The sequence below is a fragment of the Maniola hyperantus genome, chromosome 9 (assembly GCF_902806685.2).
Source record: "Maniola hyperantus chromosome 9, iAphHyp1.2, whole genome shotgun sequence".
Taxonomy (NCBI): Eukaryota; Metazoa; Arthropoda; class Insecta; order Lepidoptera; family Nymphalidae; genus Maniola; species Maniola hyperantus.
In genome coordinates this window covers 3,377,156-3,398,272 of record NC_048544.1, presented here as the reverse complement: position 1 = coordinate 3,398,272, position 21,117 = coordinate 3,377,156, and the positions used below count along the sequence as shown (strand labels likewise).

General features: G+C 36.9%; 2 protein-coding genes across 3 annotated transcripts; one reads left to right on the top strand and one right to left on the bottom strand.

Moving 5' to 3' along the window:
- The first annotated feature begins 252 nt into the window (after positions 1 to 252).
- Positions 253 to 10,460, top strand: LOC117985127 (uncharacterized). Of its 2 annotated transcripts, XM_034971810.2 has the most exons (16): positions 253 to 568; positions 1,031 to 1,158; positions 1,628 to 1,777; positions 2,221 to 2,357; positions 2,469 to 2,808; positions 3,199 to 3,396; positions 3,950 to 4,034; positions 4,333 to 4,554; positions 5,042 to 5,214; positions 6,021 to 6,152; positions 6,658 to 6,745; positions 7,146 to 7,219; positions 7,301 to 7,375; positions 7,624 to 7,715; positions 8,459 to 8,949; positions 9,564 to 10,460. In XM_034971810.2, the coding sequence occupies exons 2-16, from the start codon at positions 1,072 to 1,074 to the stop codon at positions 9,719 to 9,721; spliced, it is 2,502 nt and encodes an 833-aa protein (XP_034827701.1). In that variant the 5' UTR covers positions 253 to 568; positions 1,031 to 1,071; the 3' UTR covers positions 9,722 to 10,460. The 2 variants fall into 2 exon arrangements, with proteins under 2 accessions (XP_034827701.1, XP_069357093.1); XM_069500992.1 differs by lacking the exon at positions 253 to 568 and having other exon boundaries at positions 961 to 1,158.
- Positions 10,461 to 11,970: 1,510 nt separating this feature from the next.
- Positions 11,971 to 16,430, bottom strand: Sgt1 (suppressor of G2 allele of skp1). Its single transcript, XM_034971826.2, has 6 exons — positions 16,271 to 16,430; positions 15,288 to 15,404; positions 14,550 to 14,751; positions 13,764 to 13,849; positions 12,993 to 13,097; positions 11,971 to 12,430 (listed from the first exon to the last, which is right to left on the bottom strand). The coding sequence occupies exons 1-6, from the start codon at positions 16,301 to 16,303 to the stop codon at positions 12,323 to 12,325; spliced, it is 651 nt and encodes a 216-aa protein (XP_034827717.1). The 5' UTR covers positions 16,304 to 16,430; the 3' UTR covers positions 11,971 to 12,322.
- Between the last annotated feature and the right edge of the window lie 4,687 nt (positions 16,431 to 21,117).

Sequence of the window (21,117 nt, the reverse complement as noted above, 5' to 3'; positions counted from 1 at the left end):
CTTGATGGCATCATGGCAATCGAGGTGGCTGTCATCCTCACGAGTCGTTTCGGTCAAGCGAACCACCTTTAGTATGAAAGTTGACACTTGACATTAAACAAGGTAGCATTACAAAAGTATTGTATGGTGTATGGGCAGCCTTAAACTAGAGTTCCAGATCGTAAGAACCTTAGCATATTACATACAGACATTGCTTAGTATTGTAAACTGTTCAAAAATATGATAGGTAGATTAGGTAGTTATTGTTTTTTTTTTTGAAAAATTCACTCTTGATTTACTGTAGAAAAGTAGACTTGTAGATTTTTTTATCAAAGTATTTCCTTTACTTATATTTCTCTAACCGTGCGTGCGATGTGTTTCGCTCAATTTTTAATTAAACAAATGAACGCGACGGATATAAGGACGTGTTTCCATAGAAACATAATTCACAACAAAAATTGGCTTCAAAACAATTCTACATTAACTTAATCAAATAAAAATGCAACTTTACTCAGATTTTTGTTTAACAACATGATTTAGAGTACAAAAAAGTGGCCTTTCCTGAAACTTTCATGAAAATTCTCGGAAGGTAAGTTTTGCTAATTTATTGTTTTGATTGTGTAGGTACTTTTATAAATATCCTATTTTATTCTGATTCCTTTTATATGCCTTTTATACTTAAATACCTTATTGATTTTAATTATTACATATGTGATAGATAGATACAATAATTTATATCTATTATGCTTAGACTGTAATGTACCTACCATGTAGATTGTAGGTACTTTTGCACTTATCTCTTTAAGTTTACGAATCACGCATAAACCATTTGGGACCAATTCCAGTTCGAAAATATCATGCTTAAATCGCACTGCTTCAACTTTTAATAAAATCGGTCCACTTAAACTCTCAACCGCAGGTAAAGCGGAGAATTAAAATTAAACGCCAGTTAGATATATTATTGCTTAAATCTTTGCATTTTTAAGTAGGTACCTACTTTTGTTCTATTCTAGATATCTAATGTTCATAACTTTCTATTTATGTATTTCAGGCGTCATCCATGAGTCCCTAATTATAGAATGTTTAATCAATATGGTCCTGGCAACAGTGTACTTGGTCCTGGTGGCGTGTCCGATAGTTTGGGGGAAGTGGGTAGAAGGGAGGGTGGATTCGAAAGAGGTAAAGAACCTTTAATACAAGTTTTGAGCTCTGCGGTAGGTATGTACGTTAACTTTTATATATTTTTATGTAATAATGACGGATTTGATCGCGATAACTTACCTGCCTTCTTATCTATATTTCTATAAGCTTAATTAAGGGCGATTGTGCACTCATCCGTATTCGGTTCGTATCCGTGATTCTTCGAAGTGGCCGTCATACAAATACGCACTCATTCCATTCGTATATTTACGAGATCCGTGATTTCACGGATGAGTGCACAAACACCCTAAGGTTCTACCTATAAGTGATGGTGCGGTCTCGTAACAAAAATGTATGTAATCATAATAGGGATCCTTTGCTCTATGTTTACCTTCAATATTTCTCTCTTTTATATGATTTACCTGAAGGTAAACTTAATCAATTCCGTAGGTATGATTATCTTAGTTAACCTCATATTTCCTTATTTATTACTACGTTATGATTTTAGAACTGGGCGTTCCTATCACGATTCTGCTTCCTATCTCTAGACGGACAGTTTGAATATTTGATAGAATTCGAAAGGGACATAGGTACACCAAACTTATTGCTATACTATGATGAGGAAAGCCAGTGGCCGTCCGTTTATCACAGTACTAAGGTAAGTCGTAATTATTTTATCAATCAACGATATTTAAAATATTACTAATCCTTACCTGTAAATTAAAATACCTGATCTGAGAGCTAATTACCTCATCATCATGATCAACCTATCGCCGGCTCACTACAGAGCACGGGTTTCCTCTCAGAGTGAGAACGGTTTTGGCCATATAGTCTACCACGCTGGCCATGCGTGGATTGGTAAGTAGATTTCGCTCACCTTTGAGAAGTGAAAACATTATGGAAAACTCTCAGGCATGCAAGTTTCCTCACGATGTTTTCCTTCACCGTTAAAGCAAGTGATATTTAATTACTTAAACGCACATAACTCCGAAAAGTTAGAGGTGCGTGCCCGGGATCGAACAGCCGACCTCAGATTAGAATGTCGATGTCCTAACCGCTAGGCTATCACAGCTTACGTAACTACTTATGAATTATTTTTAGACTTGTAAGGAACGTGAGGCTGTGTTGAATAAAGCTGGGCAGAACCAAATTATTAAACTTTCCCACTGGTATCCAGATACAGAATATTCCGGTTGCATCCTTACACAGGCTAATAAGGAATTGCCAGCTGCAAAAAGGTAAGTTGTAGATAACAAGTACCTCGCTCGAAAAAAACTTATTGGATGAATCGTTAACTCTTTTTACCTGTAACATAATTGAAATTTACCTGTTTTACGTGTTATTTGCAGTTCAACTACGCTCAGCCCTAAGCCTACGAGAAAAAGTACAATTTCAACGACAAAAGCTAGGAATAATAACACTTCAAACATTACAAAATTCGAGGTGCCATTAGACCCAACTTATTACGATCAGTTCCTAAAACCTACCACGCCAAAATCTAAAGATAGTACCATTGTTGATACGAACTCTACAACTTGGTATGAGTTATTACCAACAGATGAATTTGCTACCACAACGGCGTTACCGGAAGATGAACTGTGGGAGAGTATTGGTCCGGAGAACAACAGCAGTTTATTTGAAAATCTAAAGGATGTTGAAATATTGTTTGACAACCATAACAACAGTGGGGTAAGGTATTTAACTGTAACATAAATTGTAGTTAACATGTACCTCGCTCAATTCGCAATCCTGCTGAAATTCTATCAAGTGGTAAATTATTCCAAGGGCAATATTTACGAGTACATATAAATAAACTTATTGGAAGAATTATCAAGACACACGGTAGTGTGTCCGCCAAGTTCGTATTAACTCTTTTTCCTGTAATATAATTGAATTTTACCTGTTAAACTGTTACTGAGTGAGCAAGTAGTTACCGTAAAACTTCTTAGTAGTCGAATTTAAAGTTACTATGAATATTTTACGGTGTAGAAGCATACAAACACGCAATACCTACAAACTTTTTCAAGCTTTACTGCTCATGTTTGTTATGACCTGTTTGTTTATTGAACTTTTTTTTAGCATAAAATAAAGCGTTCCACATCCGAACTCTACGAACGTTATCATCGTCGACGACTTCACTCGGAGATCAATCAAAATGGGCCGAGCAAGAATGAAAAGATGGAGAGGTTCATTGTTTCGTGTCATAATTCACGACGATTCCGTTCTGCAAGAGAGCGATGGTGGTTTATAGCTATAAGCAACTGTGATAGTCCTAAGGTAAGCCTCAATCAAATGAAGGCTGGAGGTAAATTAGGTGGATGACTGTTCATAGTTTTCTAATTATATTTTATTTTAATTTTTTTACTGAACCACCAACAGAATCATACAAAGAAAAATTACATTGTATTCAAATGCTAGGTGCTAAGTTATTATATAATTCAAACTAGCTTATGCTCGCGACTTCGTCCGCGTGGACTACACAAATTTCAAACCCCTATTTCACCCCCTCAGGGGTTGAATTTTCAAAAATCCTTTCTTAGCGGATACCTACGTCATAATAGCTATCTACATACCAAATTTCAGCCCGATCCGTCCAGTAGTTTGAGCTGTGCGTTGATTGATCAGTCAGTCAGTCAGTCACCTTTTCCTTTTATATATTTAGATTATGGGCGGCTACAATATGCAAATTTAGACGGATAAGTCGTGCGAAAGAACTAATTACTAATTTAAGGTGTTTGTGACATGGGTTTTAAATTTACCTATGTGAATTTATCTTTTAAAACAAGCGAAATTAATGTACTTACGAAAATTGTCTTAATTTGTATTTCAGGGTCTCGATATTCGTTACAAATTTTTAATGACCAATGGTCCATCTGGAGATTTTTGGCACGAACATTTCTCTGCAGACGAATTTTGTAAGTAGTTATGTAGGTAGGAATATTAAGTATAGTAATATTTAGTAGTACCTATAACTAAAATAATACGTAGGTAATTTACGTACGAATATCAACTAAAATGTCTTTTCAGTTGTCTTTCAGAAGAAATTCTGAAAGACAACTAACTAAAGGTAGGGATTATATTTTGATACCTAATGAACGTATACATGCAACGTAAAAACGCATTGCGTAACATTTTATTAATGCTTAGAATTGTAGTGTGCTTTGTAAGAATGAAGGAACTAAAAATACTTACTAATTTATTTATTTATTTCAGATGTCCTTCCCATTCTATTGGCGTACACCTTCGCTTACGTCATAGTGATGGTTGCTGTAGTGATGTGCAGTGTGGAACTAAAATCTCGACACCTCTTACACTCTACATACAAACTGTTCTTGATGTCGATAGTGGCGCAACACTGCGGTGTGATGTTGCAGAGTTTGGCTTGTATCAGATACGCCTATAATGGTGTTGGGAGTTATAGTGCAAGAACTACAGGTACATACCTACTACCTACTTGATGTTTTTTGCATTCGAATCGAGTTTGAATTTAAACTAATGTACGCGCACTAATGTATGTAATGTGCGCAGAAGAGTTTCCATGTTAAGTAAATCAGCCATGGCTCGCAAAATGGCCTCAACTTGACCTATAGTATATTATTAGAGAGACCAGTCGAGCATTTTGTTGTTTGAACAAGGTTAATTTGTTTGTCAATAATATCTTTATCATTTACTAGCTTATGCTCGCGAATTCGTCTGCGTGGACTACATAAATTTCAAACCCCTATTTCACCGCCCTTAGCGGTTGAATTTTCAAGAATCCTTTCTTAGCGGATGCCTACGTCATAATAGCTATCTGCATGCCAAATTTTAGCCCGATCCGTCCTGTAGTTTACTCTTTAATGTAATGAGGATAAAAAAAGATATCTACCTATTTTCCGATTTCCAATTATTTTAGTATTCTTATGTTTCATCACGCTTTCAGGTCAGTTTCTTTGCGGCGTCTCCGAGACCTTGTTCCTGCTACTTCTCATTTTATTGGCAAAAGGCTACACCATTACACGCGGTCGCCTGAAAGTTGGATTTACAGTTAAATTGACAGTCTTCATGTGCTGTTACATCATCACCTACATCGTAATATTTATCTATCAGGCTAGGGTAAGTTCTGTTAACTCAATACAAAGGTAAGGTAAGTTTGGTTAAAAAATTGGATGGATGGAGCCTAGCCTACCTAGTAGTCCACCATTTCCTTTTTATTTGAAAAATAGCTACGCATAAAACCTGTTTTATTCAATGTTTGTATTAGGTAATGCTATTGATTAATATAGGCTGTATGCCGCTATTTTGGAAAAAAGGAAAAGGGTGGACTACTAGGTAGGCCAAAATATTCAATGCCATTAAAACAAAATATTAATTCCATGTTCTATGTTCTATGTTACACTAGCTTATGCTCGCGACTTCGTCCGCTTGGACTACACAAATTTCAAACCCCTATTTCACCCCCTTAGGAGTCGAATTTTCAAAAATCCTTTCTTAGCGGATGCCTACGTCATAATAGCTATCTGCATGCCAAATTTCAACCCGATCCGTCCAGTAGTTTGAGCTGTGCGTTGATAGATCAGTCAGTCAGTCAGTCACCTTTTCCTTTTATATATTTAGATAAATGTCTAATGCTAGTAAAATAAGAAAAATGATAATAGGTACAATTAACTTTTTAAGTATATAATTTTACTAGATGATGCCCACGACTTCGTCCACGTTAGGTTTTTAAAAATCTCGTGAGAATTCTTTGATTTTCCAGGGCAAAACATAGGCCTACGTCCTAGACCGGGATCTAAGCTATCTCTGTACATATTTCGTTAAATTGATTAAACAGATGGGCCGTGAAACGCTAGCAGACAGACACACGTTCGCACTTATAATATTAGTATGGATTAAAATATAATCTTTTGATCTTTTTCCAGGCATTTGATCCTGGGGAAGTCCTGTATCTATACGAGAGTCCAGCGGGATACGGATTGATTGTTTTAAGAATAGCTGCATGGTGTGCATACGCGTATGCTACCTTCTTCACAGTAAGGAAGTATCCAGAAAAGGTACATAATCTTAAGTAAAATAAGACAGATTTATAGCGAGACATAAAATAAAGCCCCGTTTTAAGTCTAAGTAGAGTCTGAAAGGCATTCCGAAACAGTGGTAAATTATATTGACGACTAGCTTATGCTCGCGATTTTGTCCGCGTGAACTACACATATTTCAAACCCCTATTTCACCCCCTAAGGGGTTGAATTTTCAAAAATACTTTCTAAGCGGATGCCTAAGTCATAATAGCTATCTGCATGCCAAATTTCAGCCCAATCCGTCCAGTAGTTTGAGCTGTGCGTTGATAGATCAGTCAGTCAGTCACCTTTTCCTTTTATATATTTAGATTCAAAAGCAATTTTAAAAGTTTACTTAAATAAAAATCTATTCTACTTATTCTATTCGGAGCTAGATCAAGTACGTTTTGTTAATCTATTACTATTATTAATGTTAACAGGACTATTATTATCTAATACTAATCTATATTATGTAGTTATTTTATCTATTAATGTTTTTCAGAACACATTCTACTGCCCATTTTTCATATGCGGTACGCTGTGGTTCTATGCGGGGCCGCTTTTTATACTAACTGCTAATTCTTATATAGGTGAGTTGTTTCATTTTAAACTTCTTTTTTTGGCCTGTGTTACCTACTGGTCGACCTCGATCCTAGGAGTAAACATTTTAAATATCATATGAAATTCTGGAAATTTTGAAAATTATCATTCGGTCTGGTGGGAGGCTTCGGCCGTGGCTAGTTACCACCCTACCGGAAAAGCCGTGCCGCCAAGCGATTTAGCGTTCCGGTACGAAGCCGTGTAGAAACCAAAGGGGTATGGGTTTAATAAAAACTGTCATACCCCTTCCAGGTTAGCCCGCTATCATCTTAGACTGCATCATCACTTACCACCAGGTGAGATTGCAGTCAAGGGCTAATTTGTATCTGAATAAAAAAGAAAAAAAAATGAAATATGTAGGTACTTTTAACTTTAACTAATTTTTTTTAGATAAATGGGTCCGAGAAAGTGTTGTCACAGCAGTGCTGCTATTTATTACATTCTGTGGTCACATAATGTTTTTGGTAAGAAATATTTTTGAACTAAGTATATAACAGTAAGAAAGTAGTAAAAAAAAGTAATTTAAAAAAACAATATTTTTTCAGTTGTTAACATTGCCAGTTTTTGCCAACAAAAATTTCCCGTATCACGTGCGGACGACACAGATTGGAGTTATGGAGGTAAGTTCTGTTAAACATTAATTTCAGTAAGTTATTTTATACCTACCCCTTCCATCTTAGACTGCATCATCACTTACCACCAGGTGAGATTGCAGTCAAGGGCTAGCTTGTATCTTAATAATAAAATTAATTCCTATAGGTGCGTATTTTTTTCAATAAAGAATATATATTTTTAAATAATTTCCGGCCTGGAAACTGACATCGATTTAATGACTTATAACGATTTTTTTATTTTATTTGTTAACTAGGTGACCCGCAGCTCAACTTTGGATAGATTCGGGCCTAACGCATATCACCCAAGCGATGGAGCGGCCCAAACGGTTATCATACCTCTTACCAGGTAATACTGCTTTTTTACATGCAAAAAGATGAAAAAAGTTTTTTTCGTGACGTGTTATACTATATTTGCGAGCAATCGATCTATAGTCTGAAATCTAAACGTATGCGCTTAGAATTTGAGTCGAGCAATCAAACAATCTATGCTTGATAGTTGATAATGTGTAATGCCACCAAATCATGCTATTATAAAACAGGATGACGCATGTAGTTTTTTTGTGTAAGTCTAACTAATTGGGGTTCTGGGTGCAAGCTCTCTGCACGTGCAAGTTCCGTACCTCAGAAGGAAAAACGGAACCCTTATAGGATCACTTTGTTGTCTATCTGAATGTCAAGAAACCTACAGGGTACTTCCCGTTGACATAGAATCATGAAATTTGGCAGGTAGGTAGATTTTATAGCTGACATTTGGGGAAAAATCTGAAAACCGTGAATTAAAAAATGAAATTGTGGTCATGAACTAATAATTAGTATTTTAAATTTTCTAAGTAAGATAACTATATCAAGTAGGGTATCATATGAAAGGTCTTCACCTGTGCATTCTGAAACAGGTTTTTATTTATTTTTATGTATCATAGTTTTTGAATTATCGTGCAAAATTTCGAAAATATACGACTGTAGTACGGAACCCTCATTGCGCGAGCCTGACTCGCACTTGGCCGGTTTTTTTTGTTTAAGTTTGAGTTTGAACTATATTAATGAGAACACAAAATAAGCAATCATTTTATGAAATATCTTAACTTCCAGAAGAACCGAAGAGCTAATAGGTAACATGTACAACCAATACATGGCGACAGCGCCCCCACTTTCATTAGAGAACGAAACGCCGAAACTAAACGGGGCCATAAAAAGGATGGACTCCATGCAATCTCGAAACAATCTCTTACCCCAAACCAGTACCGAAACGAACACCTCTGACGATATAAATCCATCGATAAAGGAAGAAAAAGAAGTTTTCACTATAGAAAATCAAATGGCAAAGCTAGAAACTCGGCAAAATTCAAACCAGCTGGCGAAATTAGAAAGAGAAAATTCTAAAGAGTCAGTGTTGCCAGTTAATGAAATGCTACCATCTATGGGGAGTATGGAAAGTGATAAATTGGACTTACCCCAAGTTTTGAGGTCGAGACGGAATATTCTAGAGCCTATTAACAGGGATGTTCCTTCGTGGTCGTTGGCTAAAGGGCCTTGTGTTGTTGCGATGCAGTTGAAGAAGTCGCAAAGTATAGGTGATGAAGGTAACATAATATTAATATTTTCTATTAACTATAAGTTTTAGTCTTTTGGAAACTGTCTGGTCTCGTTCTCGTCTTTAATAGTTTTTAAGACAGGAAAAAATTATTTGACTGTACGTATGTAGATCCACCCTTTCTTTAGCCTAGGTATCTGTCAAAATTCACCAAAGCCCTCAAAGTATTCGGCAATCTCGTCCTAGAGTAGTTCTTAACGTTTTTGTAGTTTGCCGATTTGACTTATAAAAGTGCTAGTATAGTACGCGACAGGTTGAGATAGCAATTGCGGTATGATATGAGGCGGGAGGACGCCCCGCGTACTCGCACAGCGCCTGCGCTCGCCCGCACTAGTTTATCGCGGGTGTTCGATGTGTTCCCACCCCGATTGCCATCTCGACTTGTCGCGTACTATACCTACAGTACGCGGCAGAAAATAATGTACATCGACCTTCAGAATGAGATTTCGGCTTTGTAGAGCGTTGTCTCTGTCACTCATACCTATATGACGTTTTGTCGGTCTCAACGACTGAGACAATGCTCTACAAAACCGCTGTCTCTTTCTAAAGGTCGATGCAAATTATTTTCTGCTGCGTACTGTACTGTTGCTTTTATTTCCTTAGATTCTTTGGAACTGCCAGCAATACTACCCTCGAACGGCAAGAAAGCACCGGTCCGCCAACAGACAACTTCTGGGGAAATGAGCACCATACACGAGGGGCGAGAGAAGACCTATGTGCGAACCCCCACGGATATATTCACTGTGCCTGCCAGGGGTTGACAGGGATAGCCATACTATAGTTGTGCCATTACAAACGTGCGAACTGGGCCATAAATCATTTTTATCGGACCTCTCGCTCGCACTTACAGGCCTTATAGAACTTGAACCTGAGGCTCTGGTGTTGTGTGTAACAGTAAAAAAAGGATTTGTCGATAGGTAATAACAGGATATAAAGCCCCAGCTGCCTGAGTTCGAACGGCATATCGATAACGACTTCTGAAGCATTCTGACAACCCTATGATCGTGATGTGTGACTCAGTTCGCACGTTTGTAATGGCTCAACTACAATATTATAAATACGAAAGTGTCCGTCTGCCTTTCACGGTCCATCCTTATAACCGACTAGCTAATGCCCGAGACTTCGTCCGTATGGATTAAGGTATTTAAAATCCCGTGTCATTTTTAAAATCCTTGATTTTCTGGGATAAAAAGTAGCCTATGTAACTCTCCAGGTTTTTAACTTATTGAAGGACAAACAAACACTGTCGCAATAATATGGATAGTAAATTTGACGTAAGGCATAGACAATATGTATAATATACTGACATACAACGATAGCTTGCGTTCCGGAGACGGATTTTATCCTGGAAAATCATCGTACACACAGAATTTTTAAAAACCCTAAATTGAAACTCACACGGGCATCATCAAGTGCCTAACAAATACAGAATAGCACTACCCCAAAATAGGTCTATAAGCTAGGAATAGAGTACCTACCTAAGGTATATTTAATTTAATTTTCTACTTTATTTTAAATTTTAATATACGGCAATTTAAAGTGGTCTTAACATATTAATTGACGTTCCTACTTTAAATACATGTATGTATAGAACGCGAGAGGTCGAGATGGCAATGGGGGTGGGGACGCCCCGCGCACCTGCACAACCAACGCGCTAACCCGGCTAAGCGCGGATGACGTGCGGGGCGTCTCCCCCCCGCCTCATATCCCTATTGCCATCTGGACCTGTCTCGTACTATTTTTTTACTTGACTATAAGCATAGTTTTACTGTGCTATAGGTATTTTTATTAATACTTACGATTGTTAAGTTGATCTTAAATTTTTTTTTTTTTTTTTTATTCAGATACAAGTTAGCCCTTGACTGCAATCTCACCTGGTGGTAAGTGATGATGCAGTCTAAGATGATAGCGGGCTAACCTGGAAGGGGTACGGCAGTTTTTATTAAACCCATACCCCTTTGGTTTCTACACGGCATCGTACCGGAACGCTTGGCGGCACGGCTTTGCCGGTAGGGTGGTAACTAGCCACGGCCGAAGCCTCCCACCAGACCAGACCAGAAATTTAGAAATTATAAAATTCCAAACCCCTGCCAGGAATCGAACCCGGGACCTCCCACTCTTAAGACCACAGCGCTCACCACTGCGCCAGGGAGGTCGTCAAAATCTAAAAAATCTAACCCTAACCTAATACCCGCCTAAAGGAAATGTAAATAATTTCTTGAAGTATACTAAGGCTGAGATCTAATCTATAGAGCGCACTTTGACTTTGCTCAGACTTAAGATTGAGTTAAAACGAGACAGATTTATGTGAGGTATACCTCTGTCTCGTTTTAACTCTGTCTTAAGTCTAAGCTAAGTCAGAGTAGGTTCTATAGATCTCACCCTAAAATCGGTTTTACTTAAGTGTCTACTCATTTTTAGATGTTATAGTTTTAAGTTACACACTTTTCGAGTGATATTTTCTTCTAGTCAGAGCAATAAATAAATTTAAGTAATTAGGTTTTGTTTTATTGTTTGATCCGATCTTCAAACACCAATATAATCGAGGCTCAATCTAACTAAAATGACAGTACTAAATGTATTGCTATCCCTTTCATAATACTCCCTTCGGAAAAGAATAGCACTATAGGTACTCTATCCACGGAAAGAAGTTAGTATAGCGCTCCCTGTTACGTAATCCCATACAAATGACAGAGACCAAAATCTCAATGGGCCCTAACCATTTTGAGTTACCAACCAATCACAAACGAAACTATGTTTTCAAATGTTTTTTGGAAAAATTTTCGAATGTTTTCAGAACATGTTTGTGATTGGTCGGTGCCTCAAAATAGTTTAGAGTTAAGAGTTAAGACCCACTGAGATTTTTGTCTCTCATTTGAATGGGATTACGTTACAGAGAGCGCTTTTTTAAAAGTGGATAGAGAGGTTTAGACCCAGACCTGTCAATTTAGTTAAGAGATGGTGGTACACATAGACACTATTTTTACTTATAGTAAATAATAAATAATCGGAAAAATAAATAAACAGTTTATTTTATCTTATATATTTATCAAACTATGAAAGTCTTAGAAAATTGTAACATAGGACATTATAATAATAAGACACATTCATACAACATAAGCGTAACTTTATTGCACAGAATTCTAATTACTGTAATAGAAATGGTATATAGGTATCTGCTTTCATTAAAGCGCAGGCAGAGTGAACTAGAGTGAGAAAACTCGGTATTGATCTTGAATACAAAAGCTCAGATGAGCCTCGTGTTCAGATTGGTCCACTTGTTTTTTACGCACTTTACCAATTCTGTACCTATTTTGAATTCTGTGCTTTACATTATTAATCCATAGTACAGAGTTGTCCCTTTAGTTGTCCCACTTCTTAAACTCGAGTCCATCGGGAGGTTTAACTTCGACCTTGTCTTTAGCTACCTGGTTCCAGTTTGTGCTCAGAACTGTACCGCCTGACTCAAGCTGCAAAATAAAACAAAGGTTTTTTTAGCTAGGCATTTTTAACTGACTTCCAAAAAGGAGGTGGTTCTCAATTCGGCCCGTTTTTTTTTTCGACTTTTTTTAAATGTAGGATGTAGTTACATCGATTTTTTTGGAATAATATCTGATAGGTAAGAATTTTTAATTGTTTTTTATTCGAACACAAGTCGGCTCAATCTCACCTGGTGGTATGTGATGATGGAGTCTAAGATGGAAGCGGGCTAAGCTGGAGGGGGTTCGGTAGTTTATAGGGTTCCGTACCTCAAAAGGAAAAAGGAACCCTTGTAGGATCACTTTGTTGTCTGTCTGTCAAGAAAACCTATAGGGTAACTAGATGATGCCCGCGACTTCTTCTAGACTTAAAACTCTTTGATTTTCCGGGATCAAAAGTAGCCTATGTCTTTCCCCGGGATGCAACCTATCTCTGTACCAAATTTCACCAAAATCGGTTAAACAGATAAGCTGTGAAAGGCTAGCAGCCAGACAGACAGACACACTTTCGCATTTATAATATTGGTATGGATTATTTTACATTTATACTTACAAAGCTTTTGTTCATAGCGCGGCGAACTTCATCGGAACCTTCGCCGTAGATCTTTTGGAAGAGCGCATTCAAAGCTGCATCCCCTTCAGGTTTCTCTTCCTCTTCCTATAAACATTCACATTATTTATTTTCATGGTCACGTGACCGAGAAATATGCCTATGGCTGTGTTCGCCTTCGAAATAAAAAATAAAAATATTTTTTACTACATGATGCTCGCGACTTCGCGCACGTGGACTTAGGTTTATAAAAATCCCGCGGGAACTCTTTGATTTTCCGGGATAAAAAGTAGCCTATGTGTTAAATGACGGTATAATCTATCTCCATTCCAAATTTCATCCAAATCCGTTCAGCCGTTTTTGCGTGATTGAGTAACAAACATTCACACTTTCACATTTATAATATTAGTAGGAAAAAAAGCGTAAGTATAATATCAGAGCGTAAATGTTTCAGATAAAAATTCCACAAACATTAAACGGCCATGCCATGCTTTTTATATACTAAGATGTAGGGTTTGTAGAATCAGGGCTTATAAGTAGAGTTATTTGTTATTTATTGTTATGTGATACAGTCAAGAGCACATAAGAGCTATATACTTTGGACTTGGGACAGGTCCCATCAGCACAAGTCGAAGCTCAGCTAGGGGCTTGGCTCTACTAGAGAGCTCATAAATAGGTATTTAACAAAGAAGGCATTATGAACTTGTGAGTCTTGGCAACCAAATTTACATGAAATTTTTGATGGGATAAATATTATAGAATAAAAGTTCTTACCATTTTCTTGATGTCCTTTTCTATTTTGTCCCAGTCTTTTTTAAATAATTTTGGAGGTTGCTGAGGTCCAGATGCATCTATGACAGCTACAATCAGAAAATACATTTATTATTAAGCAAAGCTGTGATAGCCTAATGGTTAGGACGTCCGCCTATTGGAGGTTGGGGATTCGATCCCGAGCACGCACCTCTAACTTTTCGGAGTTATGTGCATTTTTAAGTAATTAAAATATCACTTGCTTTAACAGTGAAGGAAAACATTGTGGCTAATTCCGTTGTACACAAACTCTGAACCAAACTAAAATGGCACGTCTAAATCTATTGCTATCCCTTTCACAATGTTGCATGCGGAAAAGGATAGCACTAGATTTAAGACTTAATTTAGTTACGTTTAGAGATTGTGTACAAGAGAATCTGCCCCATTGTGAGGAAACATGCAGCATGCAGTAACTAAACCAATTTGGCTGAAATTTGCTTTGATAGCTTATCCCATGAATTATTAATCAAAGCATTTCTTTAGGATTTTTATAAAACCTATGGGTATCTCTCTATCATCTAGTATGTACGTATAGTATTTATATCTAAGGTGCTGGAATGGCGACCTCGCACCGGAAGACGCAGCGTTGGAAGACCCCCCACTAGGTGGACGGACGACATCAGACGAGTCGCAGGGAGCCACTGGATCCAGGCAGCACAAGACCGTGGCGTGTGGAAGTCCCTACAAGAGACCTATGTCCAGCAGTGGACGTCTATTGGTTGATGTGATGATGGTGATTTATCTACTCACCCTGTGGTATAGCCTTGACTTTCTCTTCTTTACCCTCTCCCTCTAACACAGTCCATCTCAGTCCCTCCTTCTTCCGTAGTTTGACTTCTATTTTGGACGGGCTGACAACATGCATACACATTGACGGGATGATTTCATGTGCCAGTTCTAATTCAAGACTGTATTCTGCATCTGAGTTTGGTATCACACTTGAGACTGAGAGCTGAAAAATAACATTTATAATGAACTAGCTTATAACATAGGGTTATACATACAGGGTGTAACCAGAACGCTGGTAAAAACGAAGCCAGGTGATATCAGTGGATAATCAATCAGTGATATATCACAACAAAACGCGAAAAAAAAAAAAAAAACCTATAGTATTTTGTAAAATTTCACGATATTATATTGCAAATAAAACATCTGAATGACGCTAGAGATTAACGAACGTTCCGTAAGAAGGCCACCCGAAGTCAATACCGCAGGATTTTTCAAAAAACTAAATCCACGCAGACAAAGTCGCAGGCATCGACTAGTAAGAAATAACAGTTTAATTTTTTTTTGTGACAACCACAAATTCATTGTTTTCAAATTTTTCCCTTGTGCTGGCTACTTGCCTACTAATTTCATGATTCTAGGTCAATGGGAAGTATGATTTCCTTGATGGGTCTTGACAGACAGACAATAAATGTGTCCTAACAAGGGTTCCTTTTTTTCTCTAGATATACAGAACCCCAAAAAGTTAAAGAAACAACTTACACTTCGTTCCCCATACTGGACCTTAACTTTATCACTAGGAGCATTCTTGAGCAGGATTGTCACAACCACCAGGGCATCTGTTTGGTACCAGTCATGTTTGATTTTAAGATTTGCTGCCTGAAACAAGTTTAAAAAGTACAGTATGCAGCAGAAAGTAATGTACATCGGCCATTAGGTGATCTACACAATAGGCTAACTAGAAGCCGAAACAAGCTTGCAGCTCCTACCTTCCGCCTCAGGAAAGTCCAAAAGTCATTTGTGGGTATTGTAAGTCTGTATCAGCAAATAAATAAAATTCAAATTGAAATTGATCCAGCCAGACAACTGCTTCAAGCAGCAGGTAGCACTTAATAATTCAACTGCAAATGACTGCAGACTGCTTGAATTCATGAGTGATTAACATATAGCTCAGACTGACTTTATGGTATGCTACTAAGAGTTTTAGCCAACCTCAAAGAGGAGTCAATTCTTCTCATAATTGACTTCTCAATTCAAGATGAAAGTTTGTTTGTACATATTTTTCTCATGTATTGTCTTGTGGAAACATCTATATAAGCATTTCTTCATTGCATAGTAAAGTATTTAGTTAATGTGAAAAATATACATAGTATCGAAACAACAAACTTTTACAGTGTGTTTATAAATATGGATTTACTACCGAAATCCAAATACTTATATGTATAAATATAGGGCTTAACTATGATTATATATAAAAATAGATTAAGCATTTGTACAAGTGTTGACGAAAATAAACACAGCTGATGACAGAATATTTCTGTTTATCACCTACATACAGGTGAAGCCTGTTATAGGAATTGGCTTTAAAGCTATAAAATATAACTCCTGACTGAAGTCTTTTTAGGAAAACTTGTACCTATAAAAATCATGTATAAATTCAAAATATCATACAAAAAACTAAGAAAGCCAAAGGATAAGGTTGCTGAGTTTATTTTTAAAACTATTTTCTTAAAGACAATTCTAACCTGTGACGCCGCAGGATCCCCAGAGGCGCTCATTATTGTTGTAGCTTTGGGTAGATCCAATTTACAACAGGAATATTATTTCAGAAACTTGAACCAAAACAATAGGGTACACAATTTCAGTTTTCCTCCCTCCCACAGACTATATACCTATGTAATAAAATAAAATAGAGGAGAGCCTCCCACAGACGCTATAATAACAACATATGCACAGATTAATAGGGATTGAACATATGATTGATCCACAGACCTCATAGAATAGTGTAGAATAGACAAGACAGATCAGCCCACAGATCAGTAATTTTCTACTCCGTGGTAATTCCACTAATCCGTCAACCAATGCTTCCACCTTGGACGATCTAACCTAAGGACGCGCCTCGCATGATTATTCCCCTCTGTCAATAGTAATGGATTTTTAATCCACTGCGTTTATAAACACTGTTTGCGGAATCGATTTTGTCATTGTCAGAATCGTTTTCGATGTGTGACGACGTCTTACACGCTGGGTGAAAAATGCCTGTTTGTGCCGTTAGTGAGTGCAAGAACAAAATATCAAACACATCAAATTTACAAAAAGATGGAATTTCATTTCATAAGTAAGTATTTTTGGTGTAATAAACGCTTTCTATAAATTAAATTACATAAATTATTATAATAAAATAACAATCGAGAACTTTACCGATTCAGTAATTGAGTACGTAATAATTCGCTAGAAACGAGTCACACTTCTCACGAGACTATATTTTGTTTTTTCTAAACAATAGGCTACTTGACAATTTTTTTAAGTTGGTCTTAAATGGTTAATAATTGTCCTATTATATCAAAAAAATTAACACTATATTTTTTTGCGCCCTAAAAACCGTAAAACTTTAATTTAAAAAAATATTTTTCTTCACTTCTCTGACGTCATGCATTTGTAAACAACAGTATAACCCTGTGGTTATACTGTTGTTTACAAATGCATGACGTCAGAGCACAGATAATCTATCGGCCAAACATGGCCGACAGTGTTTTCACCTGTCTAAGAAAAATATTTTTTTAAATTAAAGTTTTACGGTTTTTAGGGCGCAAAAAAATATAGTGTTAATTTTTTTGATATAATAGGACAAATATTAACCATTTAAGACCAACTTAAAAAAATTGTCAAGTAGCCTATTGCAACCCTCGTTATATACAAATTAGGTTAAAATTTGAATACGCGTGAACAGCATGAAATTATGTAGTAGTAAAAATAACACTAGTCTCGTGGGAAGTGCGGTATACTAAAGACGGAGAGCCAGCGCCCAAAAAACTGTTTGAATTTACTAAGGCTAATTTTTTGCGCATACTGACCAGCTCTGTCCCCATATTCTGCTGACTAACCATTACAACTTTTATTTATATGCAATATACAAGTTATATAACAATTTTCAGACTTAGTAAATTCATTTTATTACCTCGCAGGTACGACACCTTTGATAGCGCACCTGAGTCACTGTTCTCAGGTTCACTTGACTGACCGCAGTATGTTTGTGTACGCAACCATTCTAATGAACTATAAAAAAATTAGCCTTAGTAAATTCAAACAGTATTTTGGGCCCTGGCTCTCCGTCTATAGTATACCGCACTCCCCACGAGACTATAGTGTTATTTTTACAAAATTTTTCAGTATTAGATTTAATTGCATAGGACATAAGGTTCGATTTTTAAGAATCATGTGATAGTGATTGCGGTTCGATTATCGATATGGATGAAAACATTTTCTTTATTATTAACGACTAAATTACCGTCTTCAAGTCAAGTAAAGAATAGTTATTATTAATTACCACAATTTTTTCGCTACCTATACTTGTAATAAAACTGGTCGATTTCTGTGATTTCACGTACTTAATACATTTAAAAAAATATTAAAGCAACGCAATTTTAGTGATAGGCGAGAAACGGGGTAGGGTGTCTCTGAACTGGGTAATATGTAGCTAAAAGGTGTACCTTTCTCAAGGATGAGGATTAGGTAATAATTTATCATAATCGTTTTATTTTTACAGATTTCGATATTTTTACAGAGAGAATCGCCAAGAATATACATAACATTAACCTAATGGTAAATAATGACGTGTTAAAAATAGAAGAGGCCACCGTGTGTGTTTACTAATTTATTTTCATAGTATCATATCTGTCTTATGGAATTTTGCTGTGGGGTAAAAGCGGCAGGTATTGAGAAAATTTTTGCATTGCTAATTTGTAAGGGCAATACGTGTAATATTTAATAACTTACATTTAATTTTTTTGGACAAAGAGTACACCATATTGGAATTACCATGTAAACCCAATGTGCAATAAATAAATGATTGATTGGAAAGAAAAAAACATTTTATTGATTGATATACCTACTAATTATGTTTGGTAGGCTTTTGCGCGGTCAGGTTTATTTTGTATTATATAATAATATAAGTCATTAACTTGGACGATCATTAATAAGCACATTTTCATTATCGAATTTTTAAATGAAAATTTCGTTATATAAAAAAATACAAAAGATTAAAAATGATATAAAATAAGTAAAAAAACCTATTAAGTGAGGTGAATGTATGCAAGAATACGCTACGCTGACCAAACACTGGTTTTAAGTAATTAAATACGAGTAATAAATTCTTACTTCTACTTTTGTTTCTGAAAAACTATCGATACATTTTAAAATATCGATACGGTAGCATCGCAAATCAATTTGACTGTCTTACACTCGTAATGTCTTTGTATGTTGATGTATATAACTTATTAGTGTGCGTAAAATGTAGTAGTGTTGAAGATTTAGATATGCGTGTGTTAATAATGACACAAAACTTTGTTGAGTGAGTGTGTCAAGTTGTCTATGTAGTGTTTCCTCGTCCCGCACCAAAAGTGACAGAAATTTTTATTCGTAATATTAGGCGCGTTACAAGTCCATAGGTTAGATCGTCCAAGGCTTCCACTTACGATTTTTATTTTACCCTACGTTTCAGTAGTAATTTCGCCTTAAATTATTACTTTTTTAATTAGTCTAAAGGTAAAATTTTTATTATTTAATAATTACTTGAAGATGAAAACAAATAAACTATTAATAAACTTAAATCTAAAAAAAAAGAAAACAATATTAAATTAAAACTAAAATAAATTAAATTAAATCTAAAACCTCATCGAGACCACCGCAGCGAGGCATTGTACCCAAGATGCTGGCAGCATTACCCCTTTGGATGGCCAAACTAATTCTTTGGCCAAGGTAGCTGCCAGCTCTCGGGTCCCCGGTTGACTCGATAACTCTTTTCGCAATTTCTTCAAAAAGAGCTCGAGCCCCCGGGCCCCACGGCCCCAAGGTCTCCACACCAAAAGGCACGAATACGAAGCTCCCATCGAGGTTTTCATATTTGCGCCTTTTGGCCTGTTCGGCGCTGATGGCCGCTGCACCCGCCATAGAGGAGGTCGCCTGAATGTGGGATGCAGCTAAAGTGTCTACACAAGTCGCATCCCAAACAAGCGACCTGCCCATCTTCCACGGTACGAGCGTCATACCATCAGGTCTCTTGCCATCGCCACGTGCCAAACCAATAGGTTCTAGTACAGCTGGCACATGGGCGGTGCCAAGGGACCTCCGGATGATGTCGTTAAGGGTACTATGGCGGGAGAAGCGACCAGCGCTTCTCGAACAGGAGAGCCCATGGTGGCCGAAGGCGTCAACGCAGTCACCGCAGTGGCAACGGTGAGGCTGGTTTATTGTGGCGCCAAGCCTAAGACCAATCAAAACAGAAAGTGTCGTATGGTCTAACAGAGTGCCCAGGTTGGCAGAGGGAAGAGCATGTAGCCAGTAGCCGGACTCTTTTGCAGAGACAGCGAGAAGACGAGCACGGTCTTTTTTAGAATTTGCGTTTGCTAGTAAAGTGTCAAATGTCGTTTTGCAAATAATGTCGTCCCACTGTCTCTGGGAAGAAAGAGAAACCGGCACTTGGCTGGGACTATGCATGGACCATTCATTTCTTGCCTCTGTTAAGCCAGACACCTCTATGGAACCCAAAGAATTGGATATAATCTTGCCATAGAGAGTGTGTGTACTGTAAACAGAGGAAAGAAATGCTGGCAGCGAAACACTAGAAATTTTGCGAATTCCCAGACCTCCATACCTGATTGGAAGAGAAGCCTGGGACCATGCTTGATTACTTATTGGACAATTTAGAATACTAGTGAGAATATTTTTAACAAAAGCATCTAAATTGTCCAATAAAGTATTAAATTTCCAAAGTGGAGAACATCTTAGATAGTAAGTAAATTTTGGAACAAATAAACAAAACCGCAATATTGTGAGAGCCATATGTGGATTAATTTCAAACAGACGGTGGGAGTTACTACTAAATTTTGAAATAGTATTTTCAACAAATTGAGGAACTGATGCATCTAGTACGGGAGCCCCTAGGAGACGAAGTGACTCATCATTTAAAATTTTAATACCAGGAGCCAACATATTGAATTTCTCTAAAATATCTAATTTAGAATCAGCCGAAAACGAATTTGGAACATATATTTCGCATTTATCAAAGTTTAGTTCTAGGCCAATAGATTCAAATTTTGATATAACACTGCTTAGATCGTCCAAAACTGTGTTCACTTCGCCACCTAAGGTCCCATCATCTAAATACCAAACATTGAATTTTGAATTTAGCGTCGAAATGATAGGATGGATAGCCAAACTAAAATTATTACTTTAAAAATATTTTGGAATACGATATTCCAAAATATTTTTAGAGTACCTACCTAACTAGTTAGTTTGATTTTGTTTGGCGTTTTGTTTTTGTTCTTCTTCTGGCTTTACATTAGCCAATGTCAGGTTGCTTGGCGTTTGTGGA